The sequence below is a fragment of the Rissa tridactyla genome, chromosome 1 (assembly GCF_028500815.1).
Source record: "Rissa tridactyla isolate bRisTri1 chromosome 1, bRisTri1.patW.cur.20221130, whole genome shotgun sequence".
Taxonomy (NCBI): Eukaryota; Metazoa; Chordata; class Aves; order Charadriiformes; family Laridae; genus Rissa; species Rissa tridactyla.
In genome coordinates, this window is record NC_071466.1 from 72,421,995 (window position 1) to 72,436,150 (window position 14,156).

At 39.4% G+C, this 14,156-nt stretch overlaps 1 protein-coding gene across 8 annotated transcripts in view; it reads right to left on the reverse strand.

The window, feature by feature from the left end:
- Positions 1–14,156, reverse strand: part of IL18RAP (interleukin 18 receptor accessory protein) — a 51,803-nt gene that overhangs the window by 33,890 nt on the left and 3,757 nt on the right. For 2 of the 8 annotated variants that reach the window (XM_054222141.1, XM_054222161.1), the window contains 9 exons: positions 12,224–12,766; positions 11,347–11,502; positions 10,255–10,434; positions 9,622–9,773; positions 9,189–9,306; positions 7,977–8,217; positions 3,002–3,179; positions 1,166–1,319; positions 583–645 (listed from right to left, as the gene is read on the reverse strand). In XM_054222141.1, coding sequence (XP_054078116.1) covers positions 583–645; positions 1,166–1,319; positions 3,002–3,179; positions 7,977–8,217; positions 9,189–9,231 — 679 coding nt within the window. In that variant the 5' untranslated portion in view covers positions 9,232–9,306; positions 9,622–9,773; positions 10,255–10,434; positions 11,347–11,502; positions 12,224–12,766. Of the gene's footprint in view, positions 1–582; positions 646–1,165; positions 1,320–3,001; positions 3,180–7,976; positions 8,218–9,188; positions 9,307–9,621; positions 9,774–10,254; positions 10,435–11,346; positions 11,525–12,223; positions 12,981–14,156 lie in introns of those variants that run through there. The other 6 variants (XM_054222170.1, XM_054222194.1, XM_054222152.1 and 3 more) reach the window with 6 other exon arrangements.

Sequence of the window (14,156 nt, forward strand, 5' to 3'; positions counted from 1 at the left end):
CAAAATTCTGGATCCTGTCCAACACTGCATGAAGCCTGCAGACTGTGTTATCTAACCTGCTCCCAGTGAGAAGAACAGTCAAGGTTTGATTTTTGACAATATAACCAATCCTTTGCTGCAATGACAGATCTGCATGCTCACATTGCCAGGACTGTCAGCCCTCACACTTCTCATTTCCCTGCAGAATAACATCCTCAACTGCATCAGGTATTAAGGGAATTACTCATTATTGCTGTTTGCTAAACAAACTGGACATCTTTCACACATCACTCCCTGGAGTTTGCTATCTACAAAAGAAAGCTGCGGAGAGCTGGTTTATCAGCATCACCACTTTCTCTTGCTGGTCATAGCAGCAATCTCAGCTTCTGCCTCTGTAAGAGAGGAAATTCAGTGTACTCGTACATCAATCATGCAATGCACTAGGCAAAATATAAGCAGATGTGAAGACGGATCAGATCCAGGAGGGTCCACAGACAATTCCTAGTTTGATTACACTTAGACAGACCATCAACCATAAGGAGATCAGAATAAAAGCATGTATATACAAAAGCTACCACAAAGATTCTTGTACTAATTCGATACCTATTTCCGTTTCAATTTCTTCATCTTGTCCAACTATCTCCAAAGTTACAGCCTCTGGTGCATCTAAAATAGAAAGAAGTACTGCTATTGAAGCAAGAGCTTACTTACATTCTACCACAGCAAAAATTACACATTTGCTTTATTTCTAAAACATAGATTCCATTTAATTCAAAGAATAACATCTGGGCTCTGGCATTATTAAGTAGTGTAAAAGACAGTATGTCCTGTTGAATTTTTTTTTCCACATGCATACACGTACAGGGACAATTTACAATGGTTGGAAAGGCTCTGCCCCAAAACTCTTTGTAAGTTTGTACGACTGACTTACAGCAGCTAATTTTGAAAAAATATAACTGCAGGGAAAACATACTAAATACATTTTCCAAAATTGGTAACCTGTCATATAAACGACTTCTGCTGTTTGTGGTTGGTTTTTTTTTTACTTTTGAAATTATTGCAAAATAGTTCAGATTACCAGATTGATCACCCTTGTATATATTTATCAAATGAGAACTGTAATTAAAAATCTCCATAGTAAGGTGAACAAAAAAGCGTGCTTCAAAATTTCAGAAAGCTTTCTTACCTTCTTCTACTACCAGTTTAATTGTATTTGTGCTGTGATATGTCTTTCCTTCATGATTGATTAAAATTTTACAGGTATATATCCCAGAGTGCTGTACTGTTAAGGTTTTAAAATCCAGTTCCCGTTCTGTTTCATTTTCAAAGTTCTTACAGTCCTGCATCAATAAAGACAGAAAATACTGTTCTGTAGCAAACATACATTCAAAATCTTAAAGATGTTAAAAATGATTTTTGAAAAGAAGGATCACCATCCTTCTTTCATTATCTCAATGACATTTAACTGACCCAAAAGAAATGGGGCACAATTTTCAGTCATGGTCACTTAACGTTTGAACATTTAACCCATTAGAAGTTGAGAGCACTGCAATTCCAAGTAAGCATCTGACTATAAAAATATTGTCTCAGGAATGTAAATGCACGCATCATTCTATGATTCTATGATCTATTTTTTTCAAAACGATGTCTTGGGTCTGTAGGTGCCACCTGCTTGTGGCCAAAAGTTGTCTAGACTTCTGAGGAGCTTTCAGGTTAAAGCAAAATGCCTCAACAATAGGGAAAGTGACCATCTCTGAGGGTGACGAGTTGGACTCACATTTGTTTATCCTCCCTATCCTGCCAAACAAACTCTGGTTTGTTGGGTTTTTTTTTTAATTCATAGCACATGCTAAGTGAAATGTCCTGTGAAAAAACAGCAATATTTGGTTCTGGTCTGATTTACCTTAGATGAAGAAGGAAAATGATCACTGCTGTAAATTGTCCGGGGAATGGACATTTCCTGGATGCATATGCTTACTACCAGACTCCTACACAAACGCACATGTGACCATCCCTCTTTTATCTATGTCAGCTTAGACTGTGATAGGAAGGCTTTGAAAACTTTCACCCAATCAAGTGCCAAAGGATATTTAGGCACAAGGATGGCTGCTTCATCTGTCTCACATAGTATTAGCCATTGATATATTGGGCATCAGTATACTCTGCTTAGCCATGAGAGAGGTCAGTCTGGGGTATGGTCCTTTACTGAGGAAAACATATCCACCTATGGCCCTACCCATTAATGGTCCTATCCTCTTAGGCCCCACAGGACAAGGAAGCAGGGCTGTGGTTCATTCTGCCAGGCAGAATCCCGATGCCCATACTTAAGCTGTCAAAATCCTTTCCTGAAACTGATTCAACGCAAAGTGAAGAGGGTCTGTTACTCCAACCAAGACACCTGAGAGGAATAAGGAGCACTGATCAAGGCGATGCATAAGGACAGAGTGGAAGAAACATCTGCAGGGTGCTTCATCCAATGGTTGAGCACAACACCCGACAGTTACAGGTGCTTACACAACTATCATCTGTATTCTGACAAAAGCTGGTAGAGAGAAAACCCATGATTTGCCTAAAATGAACAGAACTGGATCTGTTACACATTTTGTAAAAAGTGTTCAGAAAGAGCAAAATTGAGAAGTTTGCAATTACTTTACAAGCACGTGCCAACTGTAAAACAAATATCTTGGCACGTCATGTAGTGTCAGGATAATATCTGTATCAGCAAAGTAGCAGCTGGCTAAAGCAGCTGCTAGCTAAAGCAGCAAACAGACATGCGCATCAGATCTTTTACCATTTGAAACTACCAGTTAACTAATAATTTCTTATTACAGGTGATTTTTTTCTAAAAAAGGATCTGAGAGCAGAGAAAAAAAAAATCTTCTGTATTTCCCTAATAAACTGAGAAATTAAAGATTTACAAGGTTCATAGATGCTTCTAAAAATTTGCTTGCAGTTAATTTTTCCTGCAATCAGATGTTTTTTCTGTAGGCAATGATTTGAGTGACACTGTTTCAGTAATTACCTTGTACCATGTTATGCTGTCATTTTCATTGACAGACAAATCACTGCATTTCAGTGAATGACCAGTTCCAGCATTTTTAATTTCTGTAGTTAAATGATTTTTGTTGAAACAGCTGCTTTTATTTCTTTCAAGCACATTCAAGGTCCACTTTTGAATTGTGAAATTTTGTTTTCCATCGCTATGAAAAAAAAATGGCAAAATCAGTTTTAGGAGCTTTTTAAAGGAATGTAGTTTAGTGAGTTATACAACAAAATACAAGTAAATTTTCTAATATATCTGTTAGGTAGAAAGTACATCTACAGTGACCTAATTATTACATTCCCCATTACTACTTTTCTAACACCAAGTATGTGTAATTTCCCATAACAAAAGAGTTATCTAAACTAAATCATCTATCACAAAACATTTGACAATACAGTTATATCTATGAAATATGACAATATATGCTATATCAACCAGAGCAAGGATGCAACAATCATGGCATGCTGTATATTAAAAGTGAGCATAAAAGAGTTTTAGGATCTTGAATCAGCTACTAATTTTGCAAGTTTAATCTCCTATGCGTTACTCAGGTTTAAAGTAGTAACTGAAAAATATATTTGTAAAATACGTCAAAAATAAGATGGGCAACTCTGCTATTGTTCACAAAACAACATTATTCATTGATCAACACTGTGCAGATAGTCACCGATATTTTGGAAATATTTCGAAACTATGCAGATCTCATGAATTACAGAATCACTTATGGATTCAAGCATGTCTGCAAAACAAGGCATTTTGGAAAGGATTCATCTCTTTGTCTTTCTGTTTGCACTGATCAGAGATTTACTGTAGCTGGCCACCCCAGGTTGACTGGAAGACCCAGGAACTACCACTCCTAAAGCAGAGTCCTCATGTCCCACGCAGTACCTATAAAAGATCAGGTGAATATACTCCAAAAATACGTCTTTTGCATATCTAGGAGCTGACCGTTGTCATTCAGGTATCTGCTATGTTCTATTGACATATTCCTCTAAATAATCAGATTATAGCTGTGAGTTATTTCATTACTGGAGATGTCCAAATACATGACTACCAAGAAAGAAGCTGGAGGAGTTTTGGCTTAAGTTTTGCAAAGCTGGCCTAACTTTGTCAAAGTTAGGCATTAAGAGAATGTTGTAAACTGCTGTAAATTAATGGGTGAGATTTTGCAATTAGTGCATAAAGCTCTCATTTTTTACTGAACAAGTAGGGTCTGACAAAGCAAAAGCAGCAATCACGGAGCACTTCCTTCCACTGTCAGTCATATCTTCACAAATATGTTTGAACCTTTTCTGTCTCCAAGAAAAGAAAAAGGAATCATTCCCAGGAGAATTGAAACCAGTCAAATATCATTTTGATGAGAAGGGCTAAGGGGACAAAGCAGTGAAATGGAGAAGCAAGCCCGATGAGTGTATCAGCTTAAAAACCATTCTTGACTGACATGCCTTTTACTGTTACCAGATTCAGAAGAACTATTAGAACATCATTCGTATGATGAATTTAGACCAAGTTTTGGTTTGTTTTTTCCCCCCTTTCTAAGTTCCCCAAATAGATGTATTTAGGTATTTCGCTCACTCTGATTGCATTGTAGCCCTTTTCAGCCTACACAGGTTCTCCTTGTTCTCCTTACTCACTTGAGAAATTCATGACTCATAATTGCAATTGACTATCTAAATCAAAACACAGCGCTTTGGTTTCTCAATCAGCTAACTAGGGTGTCAAAAACAGGAAAAACCTTATCAAAACTTTTCCATCAGAGATGTACTCGCACGGGTATTCACGGTGGGTGGAGGAGTCCTTCTCACCTATTCTTCAACATCACATTTACACATTTAAATCAGAGCTACTCATCACAGGCAGCAGCAGGACCACACTCAATAGTCACCCCTTTACAGCACAGTTTACTTGACCTATTTTATATGTTCGGTTTAGGACAAAATAATCCGTGCCCCAGAAAGGCCTCTCTCTCTCTCCCTGACAGTAAAGGTACCTAAGATAAGTTTAGGTGTAGACATAAACATTGGTTCCAATTAATTCCACCAAGTCTGAATACTGCTGGAGAGGCAGCTATGGATCTAGCCATAAAATACATATAGTTTTAATATTTAGATTCAGCAGAAGGAAGAAAAGGATCAATAAAGGCACATGATCTCTGCAGCACTGTCACTCACCGGAGGCTTTCTTCTGCAATCATATTTGGTGAAATCACTTTGACAAATATGAGGATTTCACCCAAAGTGGATCAAGATATTCTACCTGATGAGCCAAAATCCAGAAAAGAGCAGCTCCCTGGAAGGTGACAAAGCCATACCCATGCAAACTAAGATGAATGTGGCTTACATAATTTCTAGCTATCTGCCATACACATGATTTTCAACAAAAAAAACCCAAAAAAACCCAAAAAAAACCCCATCAAGTTGTATTGTTTAAACTACTAGCGTCTAAGTTGTTACTTTCTATCCTGGTTTTCACTTGCTGAGATTCTTTAGTGATAATTTGTGGGAAACAAAACCATTTCTGCCTTTCACCTCCCCCCGCCAAACCCACCAAGAAGGAACAACAAGAACTAGCTTGACTCAGGAGAGGACACAAGGAAGTGAAAGCCCTTAGAGAATACAAACCAAGCTTACTGGATACATTGCCAACTCTACGCCATCCCTTAGCTATTTCACTGCAAGAAGCCAGGGTTATCTCAATATTTCCATCTACTGCAAGAAAGTGTCACTCTGCCTTCCAAACTACGATATTAACTCTAAATGTGTAAACTCCCACTGCTTTCAACTGTTCTAAATTCATTGAAAAAGTGAGCAGCATTAACATCTTAAAATGTATCATGTGTTTATCGTGGATCTCAACACTTTCTTTTTTTTTTTTTTTTTTAGGAACCTGTCAGTTCCCTCAGTTTCAAGGTCACCAACACAGAGCAACCAGATGACCTGCTTTTTTTGTAATCTGGTTTTCTCTTGATAACCACAGGATATAGCCTATGAAAAAAACATAGAAATGAGAAATCCTGCCAAAGATGTGTGACACAGTTTTTCTGCTTATCATTTCCACTACAAGTGCATATGAAATCTTTATTTTCAAGAAATGTTGCTGAAGATGGACACACTCAGGCTTACAGGTGATGACTATTAATTTCTGAATTTATATCTTAAGTTCTAACTAACTATAAGTTATAGTTAGACTTATAGTTAGTATAACTAAGTTATACTGGCAAACACACGTGAGCACATCAACACACACGTACGCACCCTTTAGCTATCTATGCGATGTCTCATCAGGACACTTCTGCTTTAGCTGGAAAACTTCTGATTCTTCTTTAAGTTAAAAATAAGTGGATAAGACACCACAAGTACATTGTTACATCATTTCCACTCTCGCCTCTTGCATATTGTCAGTTGTAACATACCAGGGGGGAAAAAAAATCCCTAAATTTAATTAGTTTGCAAAATCTGTCAACATGTGTTGTCTTACTTTTCTCAAAAATCTGCATAATATCTAATTGTCACTTTGTTCACTAGAACTGCCGAAGCAGTTATAAGCACTCTAAAAATAGTTTCCCGCATGGCTTACAAATACCTATCTCTTAATTAAATAGTTGAAAATAAAAAAGATAAATAAAAATATACTTAAAATGTCTGTTTTCAAAACCAGAACATATTATGAATGCTCTGAAATGAAACTAATTCCATTCTAATTGTCATTCTTATTAAATCTTAAACCAATAGCTCGCAATTTTTCCCTATCAATAGAAATTACTAAAAGTCCTCTGTCTCTGCAGAAATCTGTTTCTGCAAATAATCTTCTGTATTTGCTGAAATTAACTGCTTTAACATGCTTGCCAATAATGATAACCCTCATATAAACTAAGTCCAAGATCCCATTAAAATCTAATGAAAAAAATCCCCTCATGCCTATTGTTCCAGTGGTGAGACTGTGAAGAGTTCCGGCGTAAGGATTGCAAGATTCTGGCGTGTGCCTTCAGATACACAGAAAAATGAGTATCTGTATGGGCTTAACAGAATGAAATTTTCAAAAAAAAAGTTAACTTGGACGTTGACAATTGAAGTCTAGCTTAAAACTGTGAACTATTGAACTTGTGTCTGCGATGTTACTGGAGAAACGCGGAGAGCATTTTTCAGTATCCACAGTCCCAAAACCTTTATGAACCAGGCAAGAACCTTAAAACTAGTACCTGGAGAACTGCACAAATTATTACATGCAAAATAATCTGCTTAAAATTAATTATTGCTTCTATTGCAAATGCTGAATTACAGTTTCGGTGCAAGCTAGTCATAAGAAGTCTGTGCAGCAAACCTTTGATTTAGTCCTTTAGTCTTTCGTGGTGGTCTAATGAAGATTACCATCAAATAATTGAGGCCCACCCTTATTTCTCCTTTTGACTCATGATGTCCTACCGTGGTAAGAAATGAAATTCAATGATTTCATTTGTTCTTTGAATGGCTCCAAGCATGCAAAGGTTTGCACAGAAAGCAGGACTTCAGCTATGCCACTGTGTTTATTGTTTTACTATAGAATTAGACCACTTGGCAGACCTCATAGGGTGAGATCCACTCAATGCAGTAAGGGAGAATAAGTCTGGTGCAGAAGACAAGCAAATGTCTCCTTTTACTTGGCAGTGAACAGAAGGGTTGCCTATCACTCATCTTGCTTAGGTAATTAATCACAAAGGAGCAGAAATGCTACCTGCCTTATCAAAAGGTGTACAGAACCTTTAAAAGGCTGCAACTGCCTGTAGCTACTTGTAAATATTATAGGTGTGCCTGGATGGTTATTGTGAAATGGTGTGGAAAACGACACCACAGTCAGTGTAGTTCCCTGCACCTCCTTTGTATGGATGCCACTAGTAACACAAAGCAAGACAAAGAAATTAGCTTCTTCATAGACAAGTGCAAAGGAAAGATATTCACCCACCAGCTCGTGTACCCACCTGTGAGTGACAGAGTAATTCCCAGAGTCACTGAGCTTAGCTGGCCAAAACTCCAGAGAATTCATTTGGGAAACAATTCCATGTGTTTCCTTTATCAGTTGCTGCTTTCCAGCATTTCCTTTGTACCAGCTTATCGTGTATGCTTCTTGCTGAAAATGTTCTTGCCTTGACTCAAGATAACAAAGGAAAAAATATTCCCCTTCTAGCACATCAATGGAGGCACGAAGGGGACACAGCTTCTCTTCAGAGAAAGCGGAAAAAAAGATACATTAGGAAGCCAAGTACTTCTTTCAGAATATGACATTAGCTTGACTTTAAAGTGATTTACTGTGCCACTGGTCTTTTATAAGTGACTTTCCTTCACCAGAGTGGTTTGGAAGTATTTATTTATTCCAGCAATATTCAGTCCAAGAACTGAATTCCAATTCCAGTCTAAGAACTCAGCTTTCCAAGTCTTTATTCTACCTCACCCAAGCAATGGCCTCACTCTACAGTAAGGCAGCTGCCACAAATGGGAGGGGAAAGAAGAAATTCTTACATAGGGTTTGACTTGTCAACTATGGCTAATCCTCAGAACTGGTCAACTGCCATAAAAGAAGAGATTCTATGAATTAACATTCGCATTTTCTTATCTTCTTGATTAAAACTAAATCATTATGTGGCTAGATTTCTTAAAAACTTCAGATAAACTGCCTTTGAATGAGATTATGTGTGTAAAATTTAGTCTCAAAGTCAGCTTTTCCAACCAAATTTCCCAAATGTACCCTTGCATACAAAAGTCATAAAAAATACAGAAAAGGGACCACAGTCTAGCATTAATAGTCAGGAATCAAATAAGCCTTTGGTCTCTATTTCTCCTGAGGCTCTCAGAGATTATTGTTGTTTAGCAACTATTGCGACCACACTTCTGAGTAGAACGAAAAGAAGCAGACTCATTCTCTTCCTTGCTGTGGCTCTTCATGAAGCCATGCTCCCATACAACATCATCAGGCATCTCCAGGTCGCATGTCTGCTCTTTTTCCTTCATAATTTTGGTATTTTGGACAAAACTTCCCAAGTCTGGAGCCAAGCTGAAATTGCCAAAACTTTTAAGATTTTGTACTTAGCTGCAAAATACAAAACCTGCCCCACTCTAAGCAACTGTAAAGAAGATGCCACACATTCAGCAAATATTTTGAAGGTTCTACTGTTGAAATGAGGATTTATACTTACCAGTGGCAGCTTCAATGATAAACATGAAAAAAAATATCATCATAGTAATTTTCTTGAGTAACTTCTCACTTCTTCTCCAGAAAAATGAAACCAAACTGTTCTTGCTTGTTCTAAAAGCCTAAGAAAAAAAGACTCACGATTCATCACAAGTGCAGTGAAACAGATTCCTTTGAGCATGTGAGCAGTGTGACTATTGCCTGGGACTGAAGAGGGCTTTTCAAATGCAGAGTTACACATTTTTATCATAACTGATGTTTTCATATATCAGGTAATGCCTCCAGATTTTTCTTGGCAAGTTTATTTTAAATTCAGAAAGCACCACAGGGTTTCCTTCCTCCATTTTCTTGTTCACTAGATGTATTTCGCAATTCTGATTAAACTGGCAATCTTATAGAAGCACTCAAACTTAGATCCCAAGCCAGTAGACACCTACCACGGGACAGAACAGCGCTTTTTTTTCCTCCACAAAGAGTATAAACTTTGCAAGGCTGGACCTTATAGAAACAGCTCGTAGAAACTTCCCTTGCCTTCAATGAGAAAAGCACAACGTTGATAGATCGGACATCTTGGTGGCTAATTTTGCGCCTGTTGGAAAACAATGAGATCTACGATTTATTTCTTCCAATTTTGTCTGTGGAACCAATAAGCACCAGCTGAGAGCGCTAACGTTTCCACTGAGGGGGAGGAGATGAAGCAGCTCATACTCAATTGCTTCATATGCAGTCACCTGTGCTTTCAAAGGCAAATGGAAAACACCACTAAATAGTACCCGTGTGGAGTATCAGCTCCAAGATTCCTCAGAGTAGGAGGTTAACTGACAACCAAAGGCAGAGCCAGTCCTAAGGCTGTGCCTCGGTTTTGCTTACAAAACAGACAGATTAGGTGTATAATAAACTCAGTTCAGCCTCTGCAGACAAGTCACTGACCTGAACATGCATGGTCAAATGAGACACACACACACGAGAGAGAGATTTCACGGAGATGTGCCAAAAGAAATCTCGTTAGCATTCTGTTTCTTTGTTTTTATTACCCAAAACTCTTGCAATTTGAGAAAGCACGTACTTACCGCTGTAAGACACCTCCCTGAGATTCACAGTCAGAAACTTCCCGTGATCTAAAGAGGCCGGAAGCAGGGGGCTACTGCACTTCCAGCAATATTCCAAAATGACATCAAACTGTAGAGCTGCTCTCTCCCTCTTACCGTTCTCCACAGTTCTTTACAAGTATGCCACCATCCCATAAATCACTGTAAGGAGATGAAAGAACTGTTTCACATCCCCTTTTTCACACTGACTGGTAGAGACATCCAGATTTAGAAAGCAGATAGAAGAAGTTGGATGCTAAGTACTGCAACAAGCAACTTTAAGGGGTCATACAGTAAACTCCTCAGACCTCGTTTCAGTTCCCTTCTACACATGGAGATTCAAACTGCTGCACTTCAGAAGGAAAGAAGGGCCTTGCTTTATTTTCATTTCTTGAATTTACTTTCCATTTTTCACCCTATCCCATCCAAAAGAAGTACAGCTGTTACAGACTATGAAATTATGATCCACTACATAAAATAATTTCTCACCAGATTTTTAATTCTAAATCCCATTATTTTTTGGCATATCACATCAGCACGCAGCGTAAGTTCTAAGGAATGCAGAGCACAGCCCTTCATTCTTTAAAGGGGGATTAAAGAACACAGTATAATGCAAGCTACTCAGTAATAACCAGGTTTGAGATTAGTGGCTACTATTACCAAGCAAAACACAAATCCTTAATCTTACTCTCACATTGCTGTTGAACCTGATCAATTTATCTGAAATTGTTCTACTCCAGGCTAACAGCATTTACATTTGAGCCATATGGTTTACATACTCTTCGATGAAAACGGGGGGGGAGTGGGGGAGAAAAGAAAAAAGATAAATTCTTTTGGTAAAACTCAGCACTAAACTTTCCTCTTTTAAGGATGGCTCTTGTGGAATTTAACTCTTTTTTCAAATATCACAATACAGTGCCATAATTTGCATAGGATTCCTAAAGGAAACAAAAGAATCTAGCAGTTGCCTTAACCATACTAGGTCTAAGCACCATTCTGCCAGGATTTCAATTTATTGGTAAAAATGAAAATCCATTTTCATTTCAATCAACACAAGTAAAGTTGTTTACTTACTATGCAAATCTTGCCAGGTGGAAAGCAGATGCAGAGGTAGTCTTCCAAACTCCAGAGAGTTACGACTTGTACTTTTAACTCTTCTGAACCTCATTCATCACTGAAACAGAGAGCAAGCTCTCTCGATAAGTGAGTCAATACAGTCTGAAAAACCTCCTGAAAAAGGAAGAGCGGAACTTCTTACATTGTGAACTGCTGACTGCAGGGAGGAAAACGGAAAAGGTAGATGTGAGAAATTCATTTTTACTAGCATTAATGGAAAGATAATAGCAAATTACAAATATTAACTTTTCTAAATGAGGTATTTGAGGGCTGATAGACAAATGTTTTAGGCATCATCTTTTGCTGTTACCATCTACAATAGCACTTAAGGAGCCTGTCCTGTTCCAAAGACATTGAGGTATGAGGGAAAGGGCCAGGGGAAGGCTGGGGTGGGCAACTTCACAGCACCAGTGAGGGGCAGTGTGTTGAAATAAGCCCTTTTCAGAGCTAAATTATTTATGACATCTCTGTAATAAGGAACAGGAATATCACGGGCCTGGGAAAGTGTTGGAGAGAGGTGCTCAAGCCAGGTGGCTTAGGGTAGCACGGCAGGGAAGGCAGGGTTTGGAGGGGACAAGCAGGGATGGGGGGACAGGCAAGGTGCCCCAGAGACGGAGCCACAGCCCTGGGCAGGGGCTGCCCGATATGCCGGAGGGATGGGGCTGGCGGGGTAAAGCCAGGGACCCCCCGCCCCGGCTCCCTGCGCACACCCGCAGGGGTGCCCTGACCAGAGGCAGGCGCTCGGCCCCTCGGAGGAAGGGAAGAAGGAGCCTCCCGCACCCGGCCCTCGCCTCCCCCGTCCCGCCTGCCCTTTTTACCCTTCCCCGGGCCCTACCTGGAGGCAGCTCCGCGCCGGGGTGCGGGATGCCGGGCCGTCGCGGCAGGACCGCTTCCCGGTTTGGCTGGGAAGAATCGGTCCCGCGGGGGCCGGCGCCAGGCAACGCAGCGGCGAAGGCAGGTGGAAATATTGCCGGGCTTAGCAAAGGGTGCTGAGCTGTCACCCACCCACCCGTGAGTGACACCCAGCGATGCCCCCCCCCCCGCAAAGGGAGGGAAGGTCAACCCTTCTAGGAGGCGGCGGGGGTGGTCTTCCCTCTCACAGCCTTCCGGGTCGGGGGGGGTGGAAGGCGTGAGGAGGGGATGCCTTCGGTGATCTTTAGCCCAAACGCCTCTTCCTCCGCTTTTCTGCTGAATGCCCGCCGCAGGACGTTTTCCAAGAAGTGGAAGTAGGATGGAGGTTTAGGAAAGCGTAATTTAAGTTAAATGCAGCGACTTTCATCTCTGCTACAGCTTCCTCCCCTCACCCACTGGACCTTTTGAGAGTGAGGATGTGCAGAGAGATAAGCTGTGTACTGCAAGGCTGAGATTCTACAAAGACCTGAAGAGATAAAAAGTGAAATAAAAAAAGAAGACCAAAAAAAAAAAGACAAAAAGAAGAAATAACCCCCCCCCAAAGCATTACAAAATATTGTCTGCAGGAAGAGACCAGGCAAAACATGATTCTTTGATCAGAAATATCCCAATTTCAGTGCTATTCTTCCTGTGACAGCATCCTCTTTGGGAAGAGAGTAATGTAATGCAAGCTTTCAAGATGTGAAACATTTTATAACTCCATTATTGCAAAGGGACTGTATGTATTCATTTCTAAATAAGCCCTCATGCCACTAGCTGAACCTGCTTTTAAGCCAAATATTGATATATTGGAACCGTAGTTCAATTCAGGATTTCTGACAGCTGCATTTCCTGTTTAAGTACTGGTCCTGAGTAAATGAATGCTTGACACTGTTCATTTCACATGAACAGTGTATTTGACATGTACTGTGCAGTGATTCACTATGCTTCTAAATAAAGTTATTTTGATAGCAGCAGGAAAAAAATCAACCCCTCAGGACTTCTTTTACTTTCATGTCACCCTTTTCATGTTCAGAAACTTGTTTAGTGACAGCTACCCTTCTTTTCTTGTTTGTTTTTTTGTTTTGGTTTGGTTTTTTTCCCCAGAACAGCTGGGACTGGAGAAGTTTCTATTAGCAACAGGAGGCATCACTTCAGAGGTAAAACAAGCAGGTTACGCTAAAAAAAGAGGGATTCCACAGAGCTGGCTTCTTTGCATATTTTACTGCTGAAGTGAAGCAAAGAAACCCTGGAGAGTTTTACTGTCTCACTTCATTTATTTTCCCCATCACAGATTGAAACAATTGTCTATAAAAACAATCAGACCATCAGCTAATGTAAATCGGCACAACTTCAGGAAAGCCAGCTAAGAATCTGACCCACTATAACTACTTTAAAAATGCGTACAAGTACTTGGCAGTGGTTTTTGGTTTTATGATTCAGTGCCTGATTTTAAAACTTAAAAGAAAGCATATGTCATAAAAAGGATAGTGATTTTACATGTGAGGCTGAAAGCAATTTAGCAGCCAACAAATAAAATCGTAGAGTAAAATGTCATGGGCTTTTTACTTTGAGACTCTCAGTCTTGATAGTGACAGTTTGGAAACTTCTTTTTTTTTGATTGCTATTCACTCTTTTATAAGAGTATTTTCCATGAGCTATTCTCACATTAATTTGCTTTCACATCCTTTTGAAATACTCTCAAGTTTCTGAACTTTCACCTGTGTTGTAGAAAGTGGTGCATTCAATTAGTCCTTTCAATTAATGTCATAGCTGGCTTTGAGATATGTGAATGTATACGAAAGGAGAAAAAGTTTACACTTTTTAGTTCTCAGACTAATACAATTTTAATGGAGAAGTCATAGCCTTGTCATAGA